The sequence below is a fragment of the Candoia aspera genome, chromosome 2, assembly GCF_035149785.1.
Source record: "Candoia aspera isolate rCanAsp1 chromosome 2, rCanAsp1.hap2, whole genome shotgun sequence".
NCBI classification, from domain to species: Eukaryota; Metazoa; Chordata; class Lepidosauria; order Squamata; family Boidae; genus Candoia; species Candoia aspera.
This window is the reverse complement of record NC_086154.1, coordinates 66011027-66028147: the sequence shown is the minus strand read 5'-3', so window position 1 is coordinate 66028147 and position 17121 is coordinate 66011027. Positions and strand designations below refer to the sequence as shown.

The window sequence follows — 17121 nt, the reverse complement described above, 5'->3', positions numbered from 1 at the left end:
CAAGTTCTCATCCAAAAACTGAGATCATAATGGGAAAAACTCTCTTGAAAAATACTCTATTCCCAGATTGTCATACATGTTTCTGACACTAAACTACGGCCCTCAGCTTTCTCTATGAATCAACAGTTCAATTTTTTCTCTATTTATAAAATGTATATCCTGCATTTTCACTGTTCTTTAACAAGCTTACCAAAGGACGCTATGAGTGTCCTAGTAACAATCACATCTCCAGTGCGCTTTATTGCTTTTCCAGAAAGTGCTACTTTTTAACTTTATTTCATATACATTGATTATTACATGGTTTCCTATTGTGCATGTACAATGTCCAGGAAAGATTTATATTTCAAACATACTAGGCTCAAAAGCAAACAGCAGTACAACCTGGAACCATTCTTTTCTTTTCCTTGGAAACATTTTCCCATATTGTTCCATTAGTCTAACAAGCTTTTATGCTGGAGCATTAACTGCTTAGCCTAAAAAGTGTTAATCTTTTCCTGTGTGTTGTTGGAACACGAACTCCTGTCAGGCATGCTACTAGCCTAGATTCAGGCTGCTACAGGTACAATTTCTGCCTTTTTTTTTTTTTTTTTACTTTTGTTTGATGTTGCTGGGAATTTAATGCAGCTAAACCAACACACATTCATAATCCAGTGCACAGCAACTGTATGTCGCCAACTTGCTGAGAAATGATGCCAACCAGTGAAGAGACTAATCGGTATCAGTCAAGGCATTTCTGGTAGCAAGGCCAGAAATGTATTTGTGTGAAATAAATTTAGTCTATATTTCAGGGTACTGGAGCAGGGATGGCAAGCACAAAGTTCATCACATGCAGCTGCTGGATTACAGCTCCCATAATTGTTGACTACCATGGATGTGTCTGAGAACAGCCCAGCAGTATCTGCAAACCAGTGGATTCTTAAGAGGCCTGCCTTCAAGCCATCTGCAAGGACTATCTGACACTGAAGGAACCATCTTACCACGAGAAGGACAAGCAAGATTAACAGGACAGAAACCAAACTGGGAAGTCAAAGGCCAAGTGCTTGGACCTGATGGAAGTTATCCTTCAGAACTCCAGGAGCAGCTTTGTGCATGTTGCCATAGGAACAAGATTCCCACAGTTACAGTATTCAGACAGATGCTGAAGGATTCACTGCTCAAAGAATAAAGAATTTAAAGGGCCTGGATGGGTTGTTCCCATAAGGTTTGCATACCTAAAGTAGTGATTGCACGTTACACTGATTATGATTTCACCACTACCACTCTGGTTTCCTCAGCTTTTATCAAAAATATGCTGGATTTTGATGCATACTTTTTAAAATGCGTAAACAATGTCTTCATGCTGAAATGGATTTCAGGGATCAAATTTTAAATCCCTACAATAGTACATGAAACCACGTAATAAAAATGAGAGGAACTGAAGTATTTAATCACCTTTACATATATTGTTTTAAGATACCATTGTATGATACCTGGCAAACATCCAAAGAATTGTAACATGTTTTTTATATTCCTCTTTTAGAGCGTGCGAAGAAAAATTCAATCTCAAAAGCTGGGTAAGTTTGACTTCACAATGGTCCTAATAGCCAAATCAAACTTCCATTGCTTTTTGCATTCCATCACTAGAAGCAAAAAGGGGAAATTCTGTGAATGAAATGAGGAAAATTTACCTCAGGGTTTCAAGCAGAAGTGCTTCCCAACCAAAAGATGTGAATCTTTCAGCTGAAGATATTAAACAGTCTAGACTGTTATCCATGCAAAAGCACTCTTTCCTATTAAGCTCTAGGCCTTCTCATCACCTGCAAGCAAAACAGCCAGGCAACTAAACAGCACGAACTTCTACACTTATGAGCAGTTTTATGTCCCCCAGATGGTTCTGAATTGCCATTCTTTTAGTCAACAGTGGGATCCACTAACTGCTATATCATAAAGACAGGATTTAAAGAATGATTCACACTTTTGGCTTTCCCAGGCAAAAGCTTTCAAAGAATGCTCAGTCCTGGGTACATCCAACAACACCCTTTGCCTTTTCAGTGTATAAGAAGGGGAACTGTTTATCCTGCCTGGTTTTACTACCCTTGGCCAACTCAGACCCTTCCAAATGTCAGCCAATGTTTCTTGGTAGATGGGACAATATTTCAGCCATACGATTTCTAAATATATTCTTGACACAACAGCCACCTTACCTGCTCATGGAGATCCACCATGAATGGATGCTGGTGGGATGTGTGTGCCGCTGGGTGAAGCATTCGTGGTGGCGTGGTGGCCAGAACATACGCTGGGTGCTCATCTACAGAGACTTGTAGCTGTGGCTGCTGCTGCTGGAAAAAAGCCGGGTGCAAGTAGTTCTCATCCTGGGCTAGGAGAGTTTGTAGAGGTTGCTCACGTCGGCCCCAGTGGTGCCAGAAAGGAGGGCTGTGGAGCCAGTTGTGGGGAGAGAAATATAGAGGGGTGACCCTAGGGGCTGGCCACTTCTCTGTGCTGACCTCTTAGCTATGAATACACCAATTTTTAATGTTAAGGCTAGGCCAACATAGTAACATTAGGGTGGGGTGGAGGCAGGATCAGCTGCAGATGCAGCAAAATTAGGGCACAAATGTTCTCCCTGCATCTGAATATACTAATTCTATCGCACCACTGCCAGGATTCTGCTATGTGTCATTCCTTCAATCTGCGGTGAGTAAATGCCAGGGGAAGAAATGCACAGAGCTCTGGAACCTCACTCAGTTTCTAAGATATAATTCCACAGATAGCCTTCTTGACGGGACAAGATTCCAAGCAACTGTGCAAAACCACCTCATTATCTAGACGTAGATATGGTCATCAAACAAAAGCTTACTATGGATGGTTTATCCACTGAGTGAATGTTTCCAACCATCTCTGCTGGCTGTCCCATATCAATAGTAATGTGACTGTAACAATTTGTCAGTAGGTTTATAACAGATTTCTTGTTGAAGATCTGTAAAGCTTTTCACCCAGAAACTGAACAGCTGCCATATTGGTTTTGTTATGGAAGGCAGTCACAGCAGGTGACAGTACCTAGCTGACCCTGGATGATTTCGAAACAGCTGGAGGGCTGTAGAGGTGGACTTGTTTAATACTGAGATGAGTGACCGCAAGGAAATCCAAGAGGCACTGACTAGAATGAAAAGTCCAAAAACATCCCAGAAGAAGGCAGTGAAAAATCACTTCCATTAAGTTGCTAAGAAGCTAACACAGACACATAGTCATCAAGAATTGAGGCAATTTTTATTTATTTTCTATCCCGCCTTTATTATTTTTATAAATAACTCAAGGTGGCAGACATACCTAATACTCCTTCCTCCTCCTATTTTCCCCACAACAGCAACCCTGTGAGGTGAGTTGGGCTGAGAGAGAGTTCCTGGCCCATGGTCACCCAGCTGGCTTTCATGCCTAAGGCAGGACTAGAACTCACAGACTCCTGGTTTCTAACTCTTTAAAAACTAGAGGTGTCACCTGCAGTCATGCAGAACTGAATCTCTGTGGTACGTTTTAAGGAGGCACACCAGGCCTCTGAATTTCCTGAAGCCCATAAGGAGAATGCTGGTTTGCACTGATGATCAACATAGTTAAAAGATGAAGCATGTACCTTCTCCTGAGGTATGCTGGACTGCCACAGCTCTCCCCTGGGAATCGTTGCTGGTCAAATGGGACAGGAGGCCGCCTATTCACTGCCAGTTCCCATGGTCGCATTGGGGATGTTCACAAGGCAAAAGGTGATGCTGGATCTCACACTCCAAACACAGTTCCACACTGGTTCTTTGGGATCTGCAAAAAGTGATGAAACAGCGATTGAACACAACCTCTGTAACAAAAAGAGTTTTAAGTTTCAAATCAGAACCACCTCTGGAACAGTTATGCTAGGAGGACATCACTGGCAGGCTGCAACACAGCAGCAGATGGTGAAAAAATCTCCACATATTCAGTGCTAGACCAAGCCTCTCTTCATATTACATGATCTCAATTTTAAAATTCTCCCTGAATATCTAGCTCCTAATAATTTTGATTTGTTGCCCTTTTCTCTGCCTTTTCTGCTCCCTATCATTCTCTTCTACCACTTTTAATTAAATCTAGTTGTAAATCCAATTTTATCCATTCCTTTCTTTTAAGAAGCTTAGAGTACTCCCACTTAATCCCCAGGACAACCAAGAAACTTAACCTAAAATAAAGACAGCAAATGGGCCAAGGCTACCAAGAAAATCCGTGGCTGAGGAGATTTAAGTTTGGAACTTCCCAGCTGAAGTCCAACATTTTTCACTCAGGAGGGAAGATTATAGAAGCCATATCCTAAGAGAGAGAGACAAACTCTATAGCAACAGGACAGAGGATAGGTTGAGTTCTAGATTATGTAATTCATTATACAGTTTTACTTGGTATTTCCTATTGTATATTTCATATACAATTACCAAGTTGACCAAGTGGAATTGTCATTTGGAGTGACTGTTTTGGAGACGGGACCCAACAGAACAACTCATAGGTCAAGTCTGACCATACAATGAAATTGTTACATAATACTAGCAAAGCAAATCCTCGAAGTTCTGCAATGACAGCCATAATTTGATCCATGCCTGTTATTAATTCCAGCACCATCTGGATTAAGCATCAGATGCTAGTAAGCTACATCCACAGTCTCATTTTAAAAACATAAGAATATACAAATATTCTAATGTCACTACCCAGCAATCAGCTTTTAGAGTAGGCTACCTTTGATTCAGGAGGTGGAAAACAGTCATTAATACTAGGAGACAGTTGTAGCCCAATCCTCCACAAACCTCTCCAGACTCTTTCTAAAACCACTCAAATTAGATACCGTTACGACTGCTGGCAGTGAATTCTACAGTTTAACCACGCACTGTGTAAAAAAAGCACCATTTCATTCTGTTAGTCCTGAACCACCCTGCATTTTTTCATTGGATGACCTCATGTTCTAACACTGTGATCAAAAAACTGGGACTGAGTTGCTATAGTCTTTCCTCAGAGGAGAAGGGCTTTATTTGCCCTTTTTTGTACCTTTTCTTAAAGTGTGGTCACCAGAACCATACACAGTACTTCAAGTGTGGTCTCACTTAAGATTTGTATAAGAACATTATTATATTGGCGATTTTATTTTCAACCAGACAACCCTGTGACCCGCTGGGTCATCCTTTGAGAGAAAGGTAGTGCAGTCTGATGTGGCCCGAATGAACATTAAATTTTAAGCTGACCATGTTGTTTTTTTTTACCCCAATGCTGAACGGTGCCATGATCATCTATGAAGAGTATATATCATAAATAGTAAAATCATTGTAGTGGCAAACAAAGTCAATATTTACTTACCTAAACAGATAAACAGAATGACCATGGGCAGGCAAAAAAGCAGTGGGAACAGGAACTACTTCCAACTTCCTGCCAGCTTCCCCATTGACTTTGCTTGTGGGAAGCTGGCAGGGAGCGTCGGAAATCACAATCACGTGACCACGGGGTCACTGCAATGGCCACAACTTTGTGAATAAAACTGGTCTGAACATTGTGGAAATTTCAGTTCCACAATTGTTGTGTTATAATGCACTGTTTGGGCTAACTTGAGGGTACAGACAAACACAATGAGCATTTTAGTAGTATATAGATTTCCTTCCTAATGATTCCAAGCATAAAATTTGCCTTTTTTTACAGCACCTGCACAGAGCATTAGTATTTTCCTCAAGGTGTTCCTCATGACTCCAAAATTTCTTTCCTAGTCAGTTACTACCTGTTCAGATCCTGTTAAGGTACAGGTGAAGCTTGGATCTTTTATGTCAGCATGCACCACTTTGCATTTGTTCATCCTGAACCCCATTTGCTATTTTGAAGCCCATTCACACAGTTTGAAGAAGGCTTTTAGAACTCTTCTCAATCCCTTTTTTGGGGGGGTTATCATAAGCAAAGCTGGTGAGTTCATAATTTAATCCCCTGTCTATATCTTTTAGATACAACGTAAAAAAAAAAACAGGTCCCAACACGAATCCCACTTTGCACATCATGCCAGTCTGAGAATTATCTTTATTCTGTTTCCTTTTTTTGTAGCCAGTTCCCAATCTATGAGAACATCTATCATTTTGTGACAGCTAAATTGCCCCAGGAGCGTTGGTGAGGGAATTTTTGTTCATCTTTGGATTTCTGAAAATCCAAGTATGCAGTATCTATTAATACTACAAAGCTGATATGCTTTCTGATACTCTCCAAAAGTGTAGAATGTTCATAAGAAAAGACCTTTGCAGAAGCCAAGCCATTTTCAGCAATGCTATGTATTTGCTTATTTTCTCAAGCATTATCAACCATTTCTCACAGATTAAATGTTAATCTAGAGAGCAAATCTGGTGTAGTCATTAAGGCACCAGCCTAGAAACCGGGAGACTGTGAGTTCTAGTCCTGTAGGCACAAAGCCAGCTGGGTGACCTTGAGCCAGTCATTGTCCCTCAGTCCTAGGAAGGAGGCAAGGGCAAATCACTTCTGAAAAACCTTGCCAAGAAAACTGCAGGGACTTGTCCAGGCAGTCACCAGGAGTCAACATTGACTTGAAGGCACAAACACACAGATGTTAATCTAACTTGCCTATAGTTTTATTGCTCCTCTTCTTTTTAAAACAGAGATAATTTTTTAGGCCTCAGGAATAGATGCTGATGTCAAAGAGAAGTTGGTTTTTTGAATGAAAAGTTCAGCATTCAAATTTAATTTCTTTGAGAAGTCTTTGGTGGATACTGTCTGGACTTGGGAATTTATTTTAGTTTGGCTTAAAACTTCATCTTGTTACCTCTATTTGTCTCAGTCCATCTGATTTTTCTAATAAAAAAGCCCAGTTGAGCACAAATATCTGTCCTATATTCTGAACACTGAAGATCGAAACAATTTATTTGGTTTTGCTAGTATTTCCCTACTGTCCTTTAGCCCATCTTTAACATGCCCATTGTCCAACAACCTCCCAGCTCAGTTTCCTGTTTGGAATTATTTTTTTAAAAAATTGTCTGGTTTAATGCTGTTTGCCATATGTTCTTAAAAGTCTGTCTTTTGAAACTTATATCAACTGCTCCTTTGGCTTTTGGCAAAATTTATATTTCTTCTTATTCTCATTTGAGCAACACTTCAATTTTTTGAAGGGAATTTATGTTCTTTCAATAGCATTGACCATGTTCATTAGCCACTCTGGTGTTTGCTTGGACTTTATGGAATCTTTCCTGATCTAATGTATACATTCTAACTGTGAGTTTATTTTTGTAATTTTGAATAATTTCTAAGCATTGTGGAAAAAAATAATCCTCTTGACTGTCCCTTTCAGCTTAATCTCTACCAATCCCCATTTTTGGAAGTTTGCCCTTCTGAAATCAAATGTAATGTGTTGGATTGTGGGGGGCATCACCTACTTTTCAAGTGCCAAATGGCAACGGACTTCAAGTTTTAAATTCTTTTATAAGTACTGACTCATATGACATGCTTGAATGGAGAGCCTGCTCATTAATTCCTCATCTAGTAGAAAGCTGATGTTTTATGCAGCTCCTTGAGAAAAAGAGATGGAGAAATACAGAACCGGTTAGCAAAATGAGAGAAAGCTTGGTCACTTCAAACTGAACCTGAAGTCTCTGGGCTCCAAACTGACATTATCTATCTTCACCAGCAAAACAGTTCCTTTCCATTCTCTCTCACACACATATTCATTTGACGTGTTTCAGTATCTTTTTTTTTTTTGCCATTTTGATTCAGTACTGATTGTAATAAATAACATACAACCTAAAATGAACAAATGGGAGGAGTGAAATTATCAGGAAAAGGGGTTTTAGGTCTGAACGTACCAGTGAACAAATCTAGAAGAAAAGCTATTGTGATGTAATAGTTAAGTGTCCAATTAGGATTAGAGCTGGGAAAACTAAATTCCAAGACCCGCTCAGTCTTAAAATTCAGCCTCAGTCCCATTATTGCTGCTGATTACTGTACTCTCATTTCCTGACCCAGACAAAATGGTTCTCTTTCCTTTAAAATATAATCTCCATATCTCCACTTTCTTCTAGATATAAGTGAATCTTCCTCAATGAATAACACAATGCAAGTGCATTTCTTACTACAACTTAATATATGTTGTTCTCAGTGCCCTCAATCTTCCAATGTTCTCTAATCTTCTTGCAGTTTAAGTTCTGCAATTTATATTGTCTTTAATGAGTACAGGCATGACCCCATGTTCTGAAATTCAGAGTGTCATGTCCATATTAGGATCATCACACCCATTAATTATGTACATACAGAGTATATTAGTTTCAGCTCTAAAAATAATGGAAATCTCTATAGCCAAGGTTTGATAAGCATGCAGAGAATATAAAAAATTCACAGAATATATAGAGTACGCAACCCAGAATTCTGACTTAGATGGCCAATTTTCATTTATGATCCCACTGATTGATTTATTGAAAAGAATTATATGACCACCCATCTTATGTACCATATCCCTGGGAGGCTCCCAAAACTGCAATAAAAACAGCAAAACACTATAAAATGCCTGGTGCCCAAAAGGCAACTGTTCCACACGTCAACATTCCACTTTACTGGGCTCCAGGCAGACCCTACCCCAATGCTTGTGGGAAGAGCCAGCTCTTCAAGGCTATCCAGAAGGCTAGGAAGGTGGGGGCCTGCCAGATCTCAGGAAAAAGGGTGTTCCACTGGGCTGGAGCCACTATGGAAAAGGTGCACTTCCAACCAGATTATATTTAAGGAAAGGGACCTGGAACACACCCACCCTATCAGACCCAGTGAAACAGGCATATAGCCTCAGGGAGTAGTGGTCCCACAAGTAACCTGGCCCTGTGCCATCCAGGGCTTAAAAAGTGATAATTTTTTATTGGTAAGCCACTCAGAATCACCGGCACAGTGAGATGCGTAGCATATAAATTTGATCAATCAATTATCAGCACTTTGAATTGCACCTGGAAAGTAAGTGGAAGCCAGTGCAACTCATGCTGCAGTGGTATAATACGGGCAAATCACAGAGCACCCCAAACTCCATGCAGTGCTGCACTGTGGACCTGTTGTAATTTCCAGATGGTCTTCAAGGGCAGCCCCAAGTAGAACACACTGCAGTAATTCAACCAGAAAGTGACTAGAGCACGAGTGACTAAGAACAGGCCTCCCAGTCCAGGAATGGGTGCAACTGGCATGCAACATGAATCTGTGCAAAGCCCCGCTCCTGCACCATGGCTGTCACCTGCTCTTTAAGCAGTAGTTAAAGGTCCAGTGGGATTCCCAAACTGTGCACGAGCTCTGCTCGGGGAGTGCTACCCAGCAAGAGTGAAATATGACACCTCACTGGATCCAGGAGAACCAAAAATCCAGAACCATCTTGAGTTGGAGCCAGTTCCTTCCCATCCAGACCCTTACAGCCTCCAGGCACTCGACCAAAACTGGAACAGCACTGCTTAGTTGGCCAGCAGTGGAGATGTATGACTGGGTATCATCAGCATAATGATACTGCATCCCATACCACCAGATGGCCACCTCCAGCAGCCTCATGTAGATATTAAAGAGGAGGGAGCCCTAAGACACCCCACATTGCAGGGTCCTAAGGCTTGACCTCTCCTCCCATACCCAATCCTGACTAGAACCAGCTACAGAGGGATGAGGAGAACCACTCAAAACAGTGCCCCCCCCCGACTCCTAACCCCCAGAAGTGGTCTAGAAGGATTCCATGGCTGAAGGTATCAAATGCGACTGAGAGAGGAGGGCTGGGAAGGATGTGTCATTCTCATCCCAAGCTTTCCAGAGGACATCCACAAACACAACAAATACTTTCTCAGCACTGTAATCTGACCTGAACCCTGACTGAAAAGGTTCCAGATAATCTGCTTCATATAGGACCCTTTGAGGCTGGGTGCCTACCACCCTATCAACAACCTTCCCTAAAAAGGGAAGGCTGGAGATGAAATGAAAGTTGTCCAACACAGGTCCAAGGATGGCCTCTTGTGAGAGGTCATACTACAGCCTCCTTCAAGGCAGGCAGCTCCATCCTCTCCTGCAATGAGGCGTTAATCACTGCTTAGAGCCAACCACATGCCACCTCCTGGGAAGTCTTAAGCAACCAGGCAGGGTACACAGATTCAGAACTCAGGTGGCAGAACTCACAGCCCTGAGGATTCTGTCCACTTCCTTGGGAGCAGCTGGCTCAAATTTCTCCCAGATAACCAAGCTCAGACATTTCCTGGTCACCTCCACTGGATCAGCCCAACTGGCGTCCAATTCCAACTGAAATCAAGTGACTATCCAAGAATATCCCTCACAGTGGCCCTGCAAGGGCTCCCCTGGTCCCTCCTTTACCTCAAAGGGAGCTTGTCACTCTAAACAGGGCCACTGGCTGGCCATCTGCAGACACAGTAAGAGCATAGAAGTGAGCTCTCTTCACTGCTTTTATTGCCACAATATAACTCCATATAAAGGTTCTCATCTCTGCTTGGTTGGCTTTGCTTATCTTTTGTCAGCAACACTCTAGGCTTCTCTTGTGTCATTTCCTAACACACAGCTCCTCAGTAAAGCAACTCTATGGGATCTGCAATCACAGAAAGTCTGCACAGGCAATCTGATCCTTGTTGCACACTGCAGAACTTCTGGAAAAACCCCAAGTTCTTCCAAAACCCAATTAGGTCAGTCATCTAGGGTGGGTTGACTGAACAGGCCCCATCTCCCTACAGTAGGGGCAGATGCAGAGAACTCCAGAGCCAAGAGGACGCAATCAGTCCATGACAAGGGACTGATGTTAACATCCCCCAGCCTAGATCACCCCCTAAGCCCATTTACTGTATCATCATTAGTTGCAAATTTATTTTTAAGGATGGACAAATGGTAATATTTCTCAAATCTTCTCAGCTATGAATACTTATCATTACTTTTGTAATTTGCCTACATTTCATCATCTTAAAAGCAGTTACTAAATCCCTTACATATTGAAGGATACATGATTTTCCACCAATTCATTAATCTTATTCATAATTAACACACTTCCCCATGTTTTCCTAAACAAATTCTCCTCTTAATACTATAGCCTTTTTTAAGACAACTTATACTGTAGTTTGTAATTAAACACATATATTAGCACAAAAAAGGCAGCCAACAAGCCTACCTCCCTTCTAATACACAAATATATACAATCTTGTTGGCAATGTGACTTTGTATTTCAAAGGACAACTGATCCCCAGTTGCTCTCTATGAATTAAACTCAACTTTTTTCTTTGGTGTTTGGTGTTAGAAACTCCTCTATGTTTACTGCTGGAAGAAAAAATGGACAAGCAACAGCAAGCTTGGAATGACCCTGTTTAACTTTACAAAAGCAGAACTATGCCCAAATATTGCAACTGTATTAACATTACAAACAGGCAACACGATGCAAATTAATAAACCACCCTTTCCAATAGTTATCTAGAACATGCCACATTATTCCAAATGGGAGATTCTGATGTCCTAAATGAAAACCCATAATCAAATATTAAACTCAAGAAAGGTCAAGGCAATTGATTAAAAAAAAAAAAAGAATCATCTTCCCCCAGTCAACTTTTCTCTAATTTACCTTCTGGCTCAGCAAGAGCAGAACATCAAGGCTTTTGTTATATGGAGATGACTGCTGTCCTACTGACCAGAATTGTCCTCCTGTTCCTTTGCAATATTCATTTCTCCACAGTCATTTGTTTGGCTTGTTGAAGAAAAAATTATTTCAGAGAGCACCATCCTACACAGCTACCTTTGGGACAACAGGAACAGTCAACAACTAAAATCGCAAAATGGCTAGAATTACCTATAAATGCTCTTGCACAAACACAAGGCAATTAGCTGCCGCACTTGCCCAACTGAGCCAGCCCAAGCCAATGCTGAGTGAGCTGGGATGTAGAATTGCAATATACAAGGATACAAGGAGTTGTATACCTCAAAAAGAAAAACTCCCAGTCACCTCCAAACAAATTCTACTCTACTTTGTACTGGTATAATGGTATTTGCCTCCATATTGTTGCCAGAAAACTACAGAGAGAGCCAGTTTGGTCTTGTGGTTAAGGTGCTGGGCTAGAAACCAGGAGATTGTGAATTCTAGTCCCACCTTAGGCATGAAAGCCAGTTGGGTGACCTTGGGCCAGTCACTCTCTCTCAGCCCAACTCACCTCACAGGGTTGTTGTTGTGGGGAAAATAGGAGGAGGAAAGAGTATTAGGTACGTTTGCTGCCTTGAGTTATTTGTAAAAATAATAAAGGCAGGATAAAAATTAAATAATAATTAAATTAAATAAAGATGTAGCCATTAAGTTATCATGACCCTAGCGCAACTTGAAGGAGATTTTACCTTTCATTTGGAAGCCATCAATACTAGGTGTTATGTCTAGAAAAAGCAACCTTTCTCTGTTATAGGCCCTGAGCTGAGGAAGGCATCTCCCGCTTTGTCACTATTGTAAAGAGTCTCAATTGTTGTTGAGGTTTTATTTAACACCACTTTTCTCTTCCACTTAATCAAGATTCATTTCAAGACAGTTTAAAAATAATAATAAAAAATTCAACACCTAAAACATCTGCCTTTGTATGCTATACTTTACCCCTGCAAAACTGATTAATCAGTTGTAATTGTTAACTGCACATTGCTCTGGAAACTCATGTTCAGAAAGTAGCTTCGAATGCATATATAAATAAAATGTCTTAATAGCATTCTGAGTTTCCACTCTCCAATCTCAAGGATGGCCAACAAGTTGCAGCAAGAGGAAATAACAGCTTTTATCTATGTGGAAAAAATGTGATTAGAAGTTGTAATGTAAGAAAAATCCTGGTAGTTATATCATTCAGAAGACTGCTCTCTATCTCGTTGGGTCTCTTGCTACATGTGGTGGGAGATGCACAGAGAAACACATCATGTCTCAGCACCTTATAATAAAGAATGAGTCCAGTGTATTAACATGTGCGTGCAGACAGAGTTCTGTAAACAGAGAGGAACTTGTTCATTGGGTGGATACAAACGGCTTTGGCTCTGCCTATAGGCTATAACCTATATAACTCTTATTGAGAAATGTCAACGCTAACCAATGTAAATGTGTGAACAAAACTTCAAAAATTATCCCTCCTGCTTTGGAGCACAACTTTTTCTAAGCAGTAAGGATCTACACTCAGAACTAATTGCTTCAATTTCTGAAAACTCAGAAAAAAAGAATACTGATTTACTAGCGCTAATAAAATGAAGGTAGGTCAATGGATTGAATAATATTTTTCAAAGTTTATGTAAACACTTCAAGTGATGGACAATGTATCTTTTGATTAACCATTGCATTTGTTATTTGCCATCACTTCTAACTATCTGCACTTTCAAATGTCCATTCTTCACCTTAAGTTACTGTTTCTTGTTCAGTGGGATATTCAGCAAACTATTTTACAAGAAACCAGATGAATCCTTTCACAATTTTTTTTAAAAAAGACTCTTGTGGCGCCTTAAAAGTAACAAGTAAAACTCAAATGCAGCTCAGCTGCTAGTGGCTTCTGGAGACATTCATGCAGTTTTCTTGGCAAGGGCCCAGAAGTAGTTTGCCACTGACTACTGCCCAGATGTTTTTTGGCTTTCTAATCAGCCTACAGCCCTGAGATTCCATGGAGGTCCCCCATCTAACAACTAATGAAATTCAACTCTGCTTGGATTTTCTGAAATCAGCTAAGATTGGCTAGGTTCTGTGATAACTGTGTCATCCTAAGGACAGCAAATGCATCACCAACTAAACTTTCACAAAGTAAAATTCTCTTTGGAATTTCCACAATTTAAAGGGCTATTTTAAACATATAGATGCAAAGGAAAATATGTGCACATGTCCAAGGTACTTTTCCATTCACAGCAGAATGGAAGTCGCACTGCGCCTGACTCAAATAATTTTTGAAGCGAGTATTTGTAGGTCAGGGTTGAACTGTGGAGTCCTTGGTGCTCTCTGAGCCTTGTTGGTTTCTTGCAGACGTTTCATTGCCAGACTAGGCAACATCTTCAGTGCAAAGAGGGAGTGGGCCGTGCTCTCTGTTTATATACTGTGGTTTGTCCAGTTTGTGTTGGTGGAGGTGTTGTTCTCTTCTTGGGAGTTCCTCGATTGGGCTGTTGTTTGCTGCTTGGTTGATTGACTGAGTTAATAGTTCTTTGATTAGGGTGTATTGTGCTGTTTGTTCATCTGGTGTTAATCTTTGCATATCTGGGTGTTGATTGCTGGCGAGGAGGTGTTCTGGTCTTTTGGCTTTTCTATTGTCTCTTTTGAATGGTATGTAAATGTTGTTTACCTCTATGTGTCTGTTGATGGCTGCTTTGTCTGAGTGCCAAGCTTCCAGGAATTCTCTAGTGTTTTTGGATTTGGCTTGGTTTAGGATGCTCATAGTTTCCCCGTTGAAAGTATGGTTGAGTCTTTCCATGTGTTTAAGGAGATTAAGGAGTTTTCATCGTGTCTTCTGACTGCCAGTTGGTGTTCGTGGATGCGCTCTGCTAGTCCTCTGCCTGTCTGTCCTATATAGTGGCTGCTACAGTCCTTACACTGTATGTTGTAGATGCCTCCTGGTTTTTCTTCTTGGGCTACTTGGTCTTTTGGGTTACTTAGGATGCTTTGAAGAGTTTTAGTTGGTTTGTGTGCTACGGTGATGCCATGTGGTTGTAACAGTCTGTTGGTTTCTGAGATGTTTCTGATGCATGGCAGTATTATCCTTTTCATAGCTTCTGTTGGTTGGGTTGTAGTGGGTTGAGTGGTCAGGCACTTTCTGATAAAGTTGAGTGGGTATCCATTTTGCTGGAAGATGCTATATAGATGATGTTTCCTTTTTCTGGTGTTCTGGGTTGCTGTAGTGCGTTAGTGCTCGTCTGAATATTGTTCTTACACAGCTCCTCTTGTGGGAGGTTGGATTGTTGCTTTGGTAATGGAGCACTTGGTTAGTGTGGGTGGCTTTCCAGTAGACTTGTGTTTCTAACTTGCCATCATTTCCTCTGCTGATGAGGATGTCCAAGAAGGGTAGTGTGTTGTTTTTTAGTTCTTCCCTTGTGAATTTTATTCCGCTGAAGATATTGTTGATGGTTTCATGTGTTTTCCTCCAGTTGTTCCTTTTTTATTATGATGAAAGTGTCATCTATGTACCGGATCCATACTTTGGTTGTATGTGTGGGAGTGCTATCCTTTCTAGATGCTGCATTACTATCTCTGCTATGAGTTCTGAGATTGGTGATCCCATGGGTGTTCCTTTGATTTATTGGTATATTCGTCCATCAAACTGAAAGTAGGTAGTGAGGTAGAGGTCGATGAGGTCCATAATTCTGGATATTTCTATCTTGATATATTTGACTAGGTCGGGTGTGTTGCATAGAACTGCTACCATGGATTCTTTCACTAGTGCCGGGTCTATGGATGTAAAGAGTGCTGTGACATCGAATGACACCATAATTTAATCTTCTTCTATTTTTAGGTCTCACAACACATGGACAGACTTAACCATACTTTCAACTGGGAAACTGTGAGCATCCTAAACCAAGCCAAATCCCAAAACACCAGAGAATTCCTGGAAGCTTGGCACTCAGACAAAGCAGCCATCAACAGACACATAGAGGTAAACAACATTTACATACCATTCAAAAGAGACAATAGAAAAGCCAAAAGACCAGAACACCTCCTCGCCAGCAATCAACACCCAGATATGCAAAGATTAACACCAGATGAACAAACAGCACAATACACCCTAATCAAAGAACTATTAACTCAGTCAATCAACCAAGCAGCAAACAACAGCCCAATCGAGGAACTCCCAAGAAAAGAACAACACCTACCAACTCAAGCAGGGCAAGCCATGGTATATAAACTGAGAGCAAGGCCCACTCCCTCTTTGCACTAAAGATGTTGCCTAGTCTGGCAATGAAACATCTGCAAGAAAACAACAAGGCTCAGAGAGCACCAAGGACACCTCAAATAATTTTATCAGTTGACATTCAACAGGAGACCCAGATGTTGGCAAAAGGCACTTTTATCATAACTATCAACTCTACTGCATCTACTAATGGCAAATAAAAATCCTTGACTCCATTGTTCAAAACTGTCTGGCAACTAACAATGTGTCAATTCATCTAAACATTCCCTGGCTAGCCATTGCTATAAAAGCTTTCCATTTCAAATGGAGTTAACTGACACAATAAAGCAATTATTTTCACTGATCAGCACCACTGTATCAACTAGCAAAAATCTTCAGAATAACATCATGGGACATTACAGTGTAACAGCTTTCTTCAACCTGTTACCCTCCAGGTGTACCGGGACTACAATTCTCAAAGGAAAGCTGGCTGGGAATTGTGGGAACTGCAGTCCCAACACATCTAGCAGACATTAGGTTGGGGAAAGCTTCCTCCACCTAAACTGGATATCTTCTCTGACATTATCCAAGCCCTCTAGCTGTTCCATCATGTTAATTCTCATGAGTTCCCTTGACCTCTGGCTGTTCAGACTGGCAATCAGCTAACATATATTTGCCTTCAGGCCTCAGTAGGTATGCCACAGAAAAGACCATGTGGTCCCTGTAAAATGTTAGTTTTAAAAGGAAAAATGTATCAAAACATCATGGCTGTACAGATAATATTTGGGGAAATCTCAGAATGTGCCAGCAAACTGGAAAAAGAATGCCCTATCTTTTCATATTGCTTGTGAAGGATGTCACTAGCACATGCTTCAAATCTCATGCGAACATTCCAAGTTAAAAGAGAGAAACAAAGAAGGCAGAGAGGAAGGAAGACAAGGGTTCCCTAGATATGTCAATATATGCAAAATCCAAGACAAATGAATAATTTATCCAGGGATAAATTTTCTGACTTCCTCACAGTAGAATCTTTGCTCCTATGTGTCAAAATTATAGAGCAATTTTGACTTCCCCTCATATTCTCCTTCAATTTTACACAGTAACAGGGCCAACAAACTCTTCCCAACAATATTAAGATTTTTCTACTCTTGTAGAGGTTTCCCATTTTATTTGCTCTAATTTCTAAAACCAAATCTAATAACAAATAACTTTGCTTACACTTCCTATGCCCTTCCTTGTTTTCAATTCAAACCATTTAGTTCTGTTTCCATTTGAGGAAGCCAAGGAAGGAAAGCTTTCCCCT

General features: G+C 40.7%; 1 protein-coding gene across 4 annotated transcripts in view; it reads right to left on the bottom strand.

Annotated features, from left to right (window-relative positions):
- Positions 1 to 17121, bottom strand: part of RNF44 (ring finger protein 44) — a 61516-nt gene that overhangs the window by 16316 nt on the left and 28079 nt on the right. For 2 of the 4 annotated variants that reach the window (XM_063292107.1, XM_063292108.1), the window contains exons 2-3: positions 3608 to 3786; positions 2184 to 2412 (exon numbers count right to left, since the gene is read on the bottom strand). In XM_063292107.1, coding sequence (XP_063148177.1) covers positions 2184 to 2412; positions 3608 to 3711 — 333 coding nt within the window. In that variant the 5' untranslated portion in view covers positions 3712 to 3786. Of the gene's footprint in view, positions 1 to 2183; positions 2413 to 3607; positions 3787 to 17121 lie in introns of those variants that run through there. The other 2 variants (XM_063292110.1, XM_063292109.1) reach the window with 2 other exon arrangements.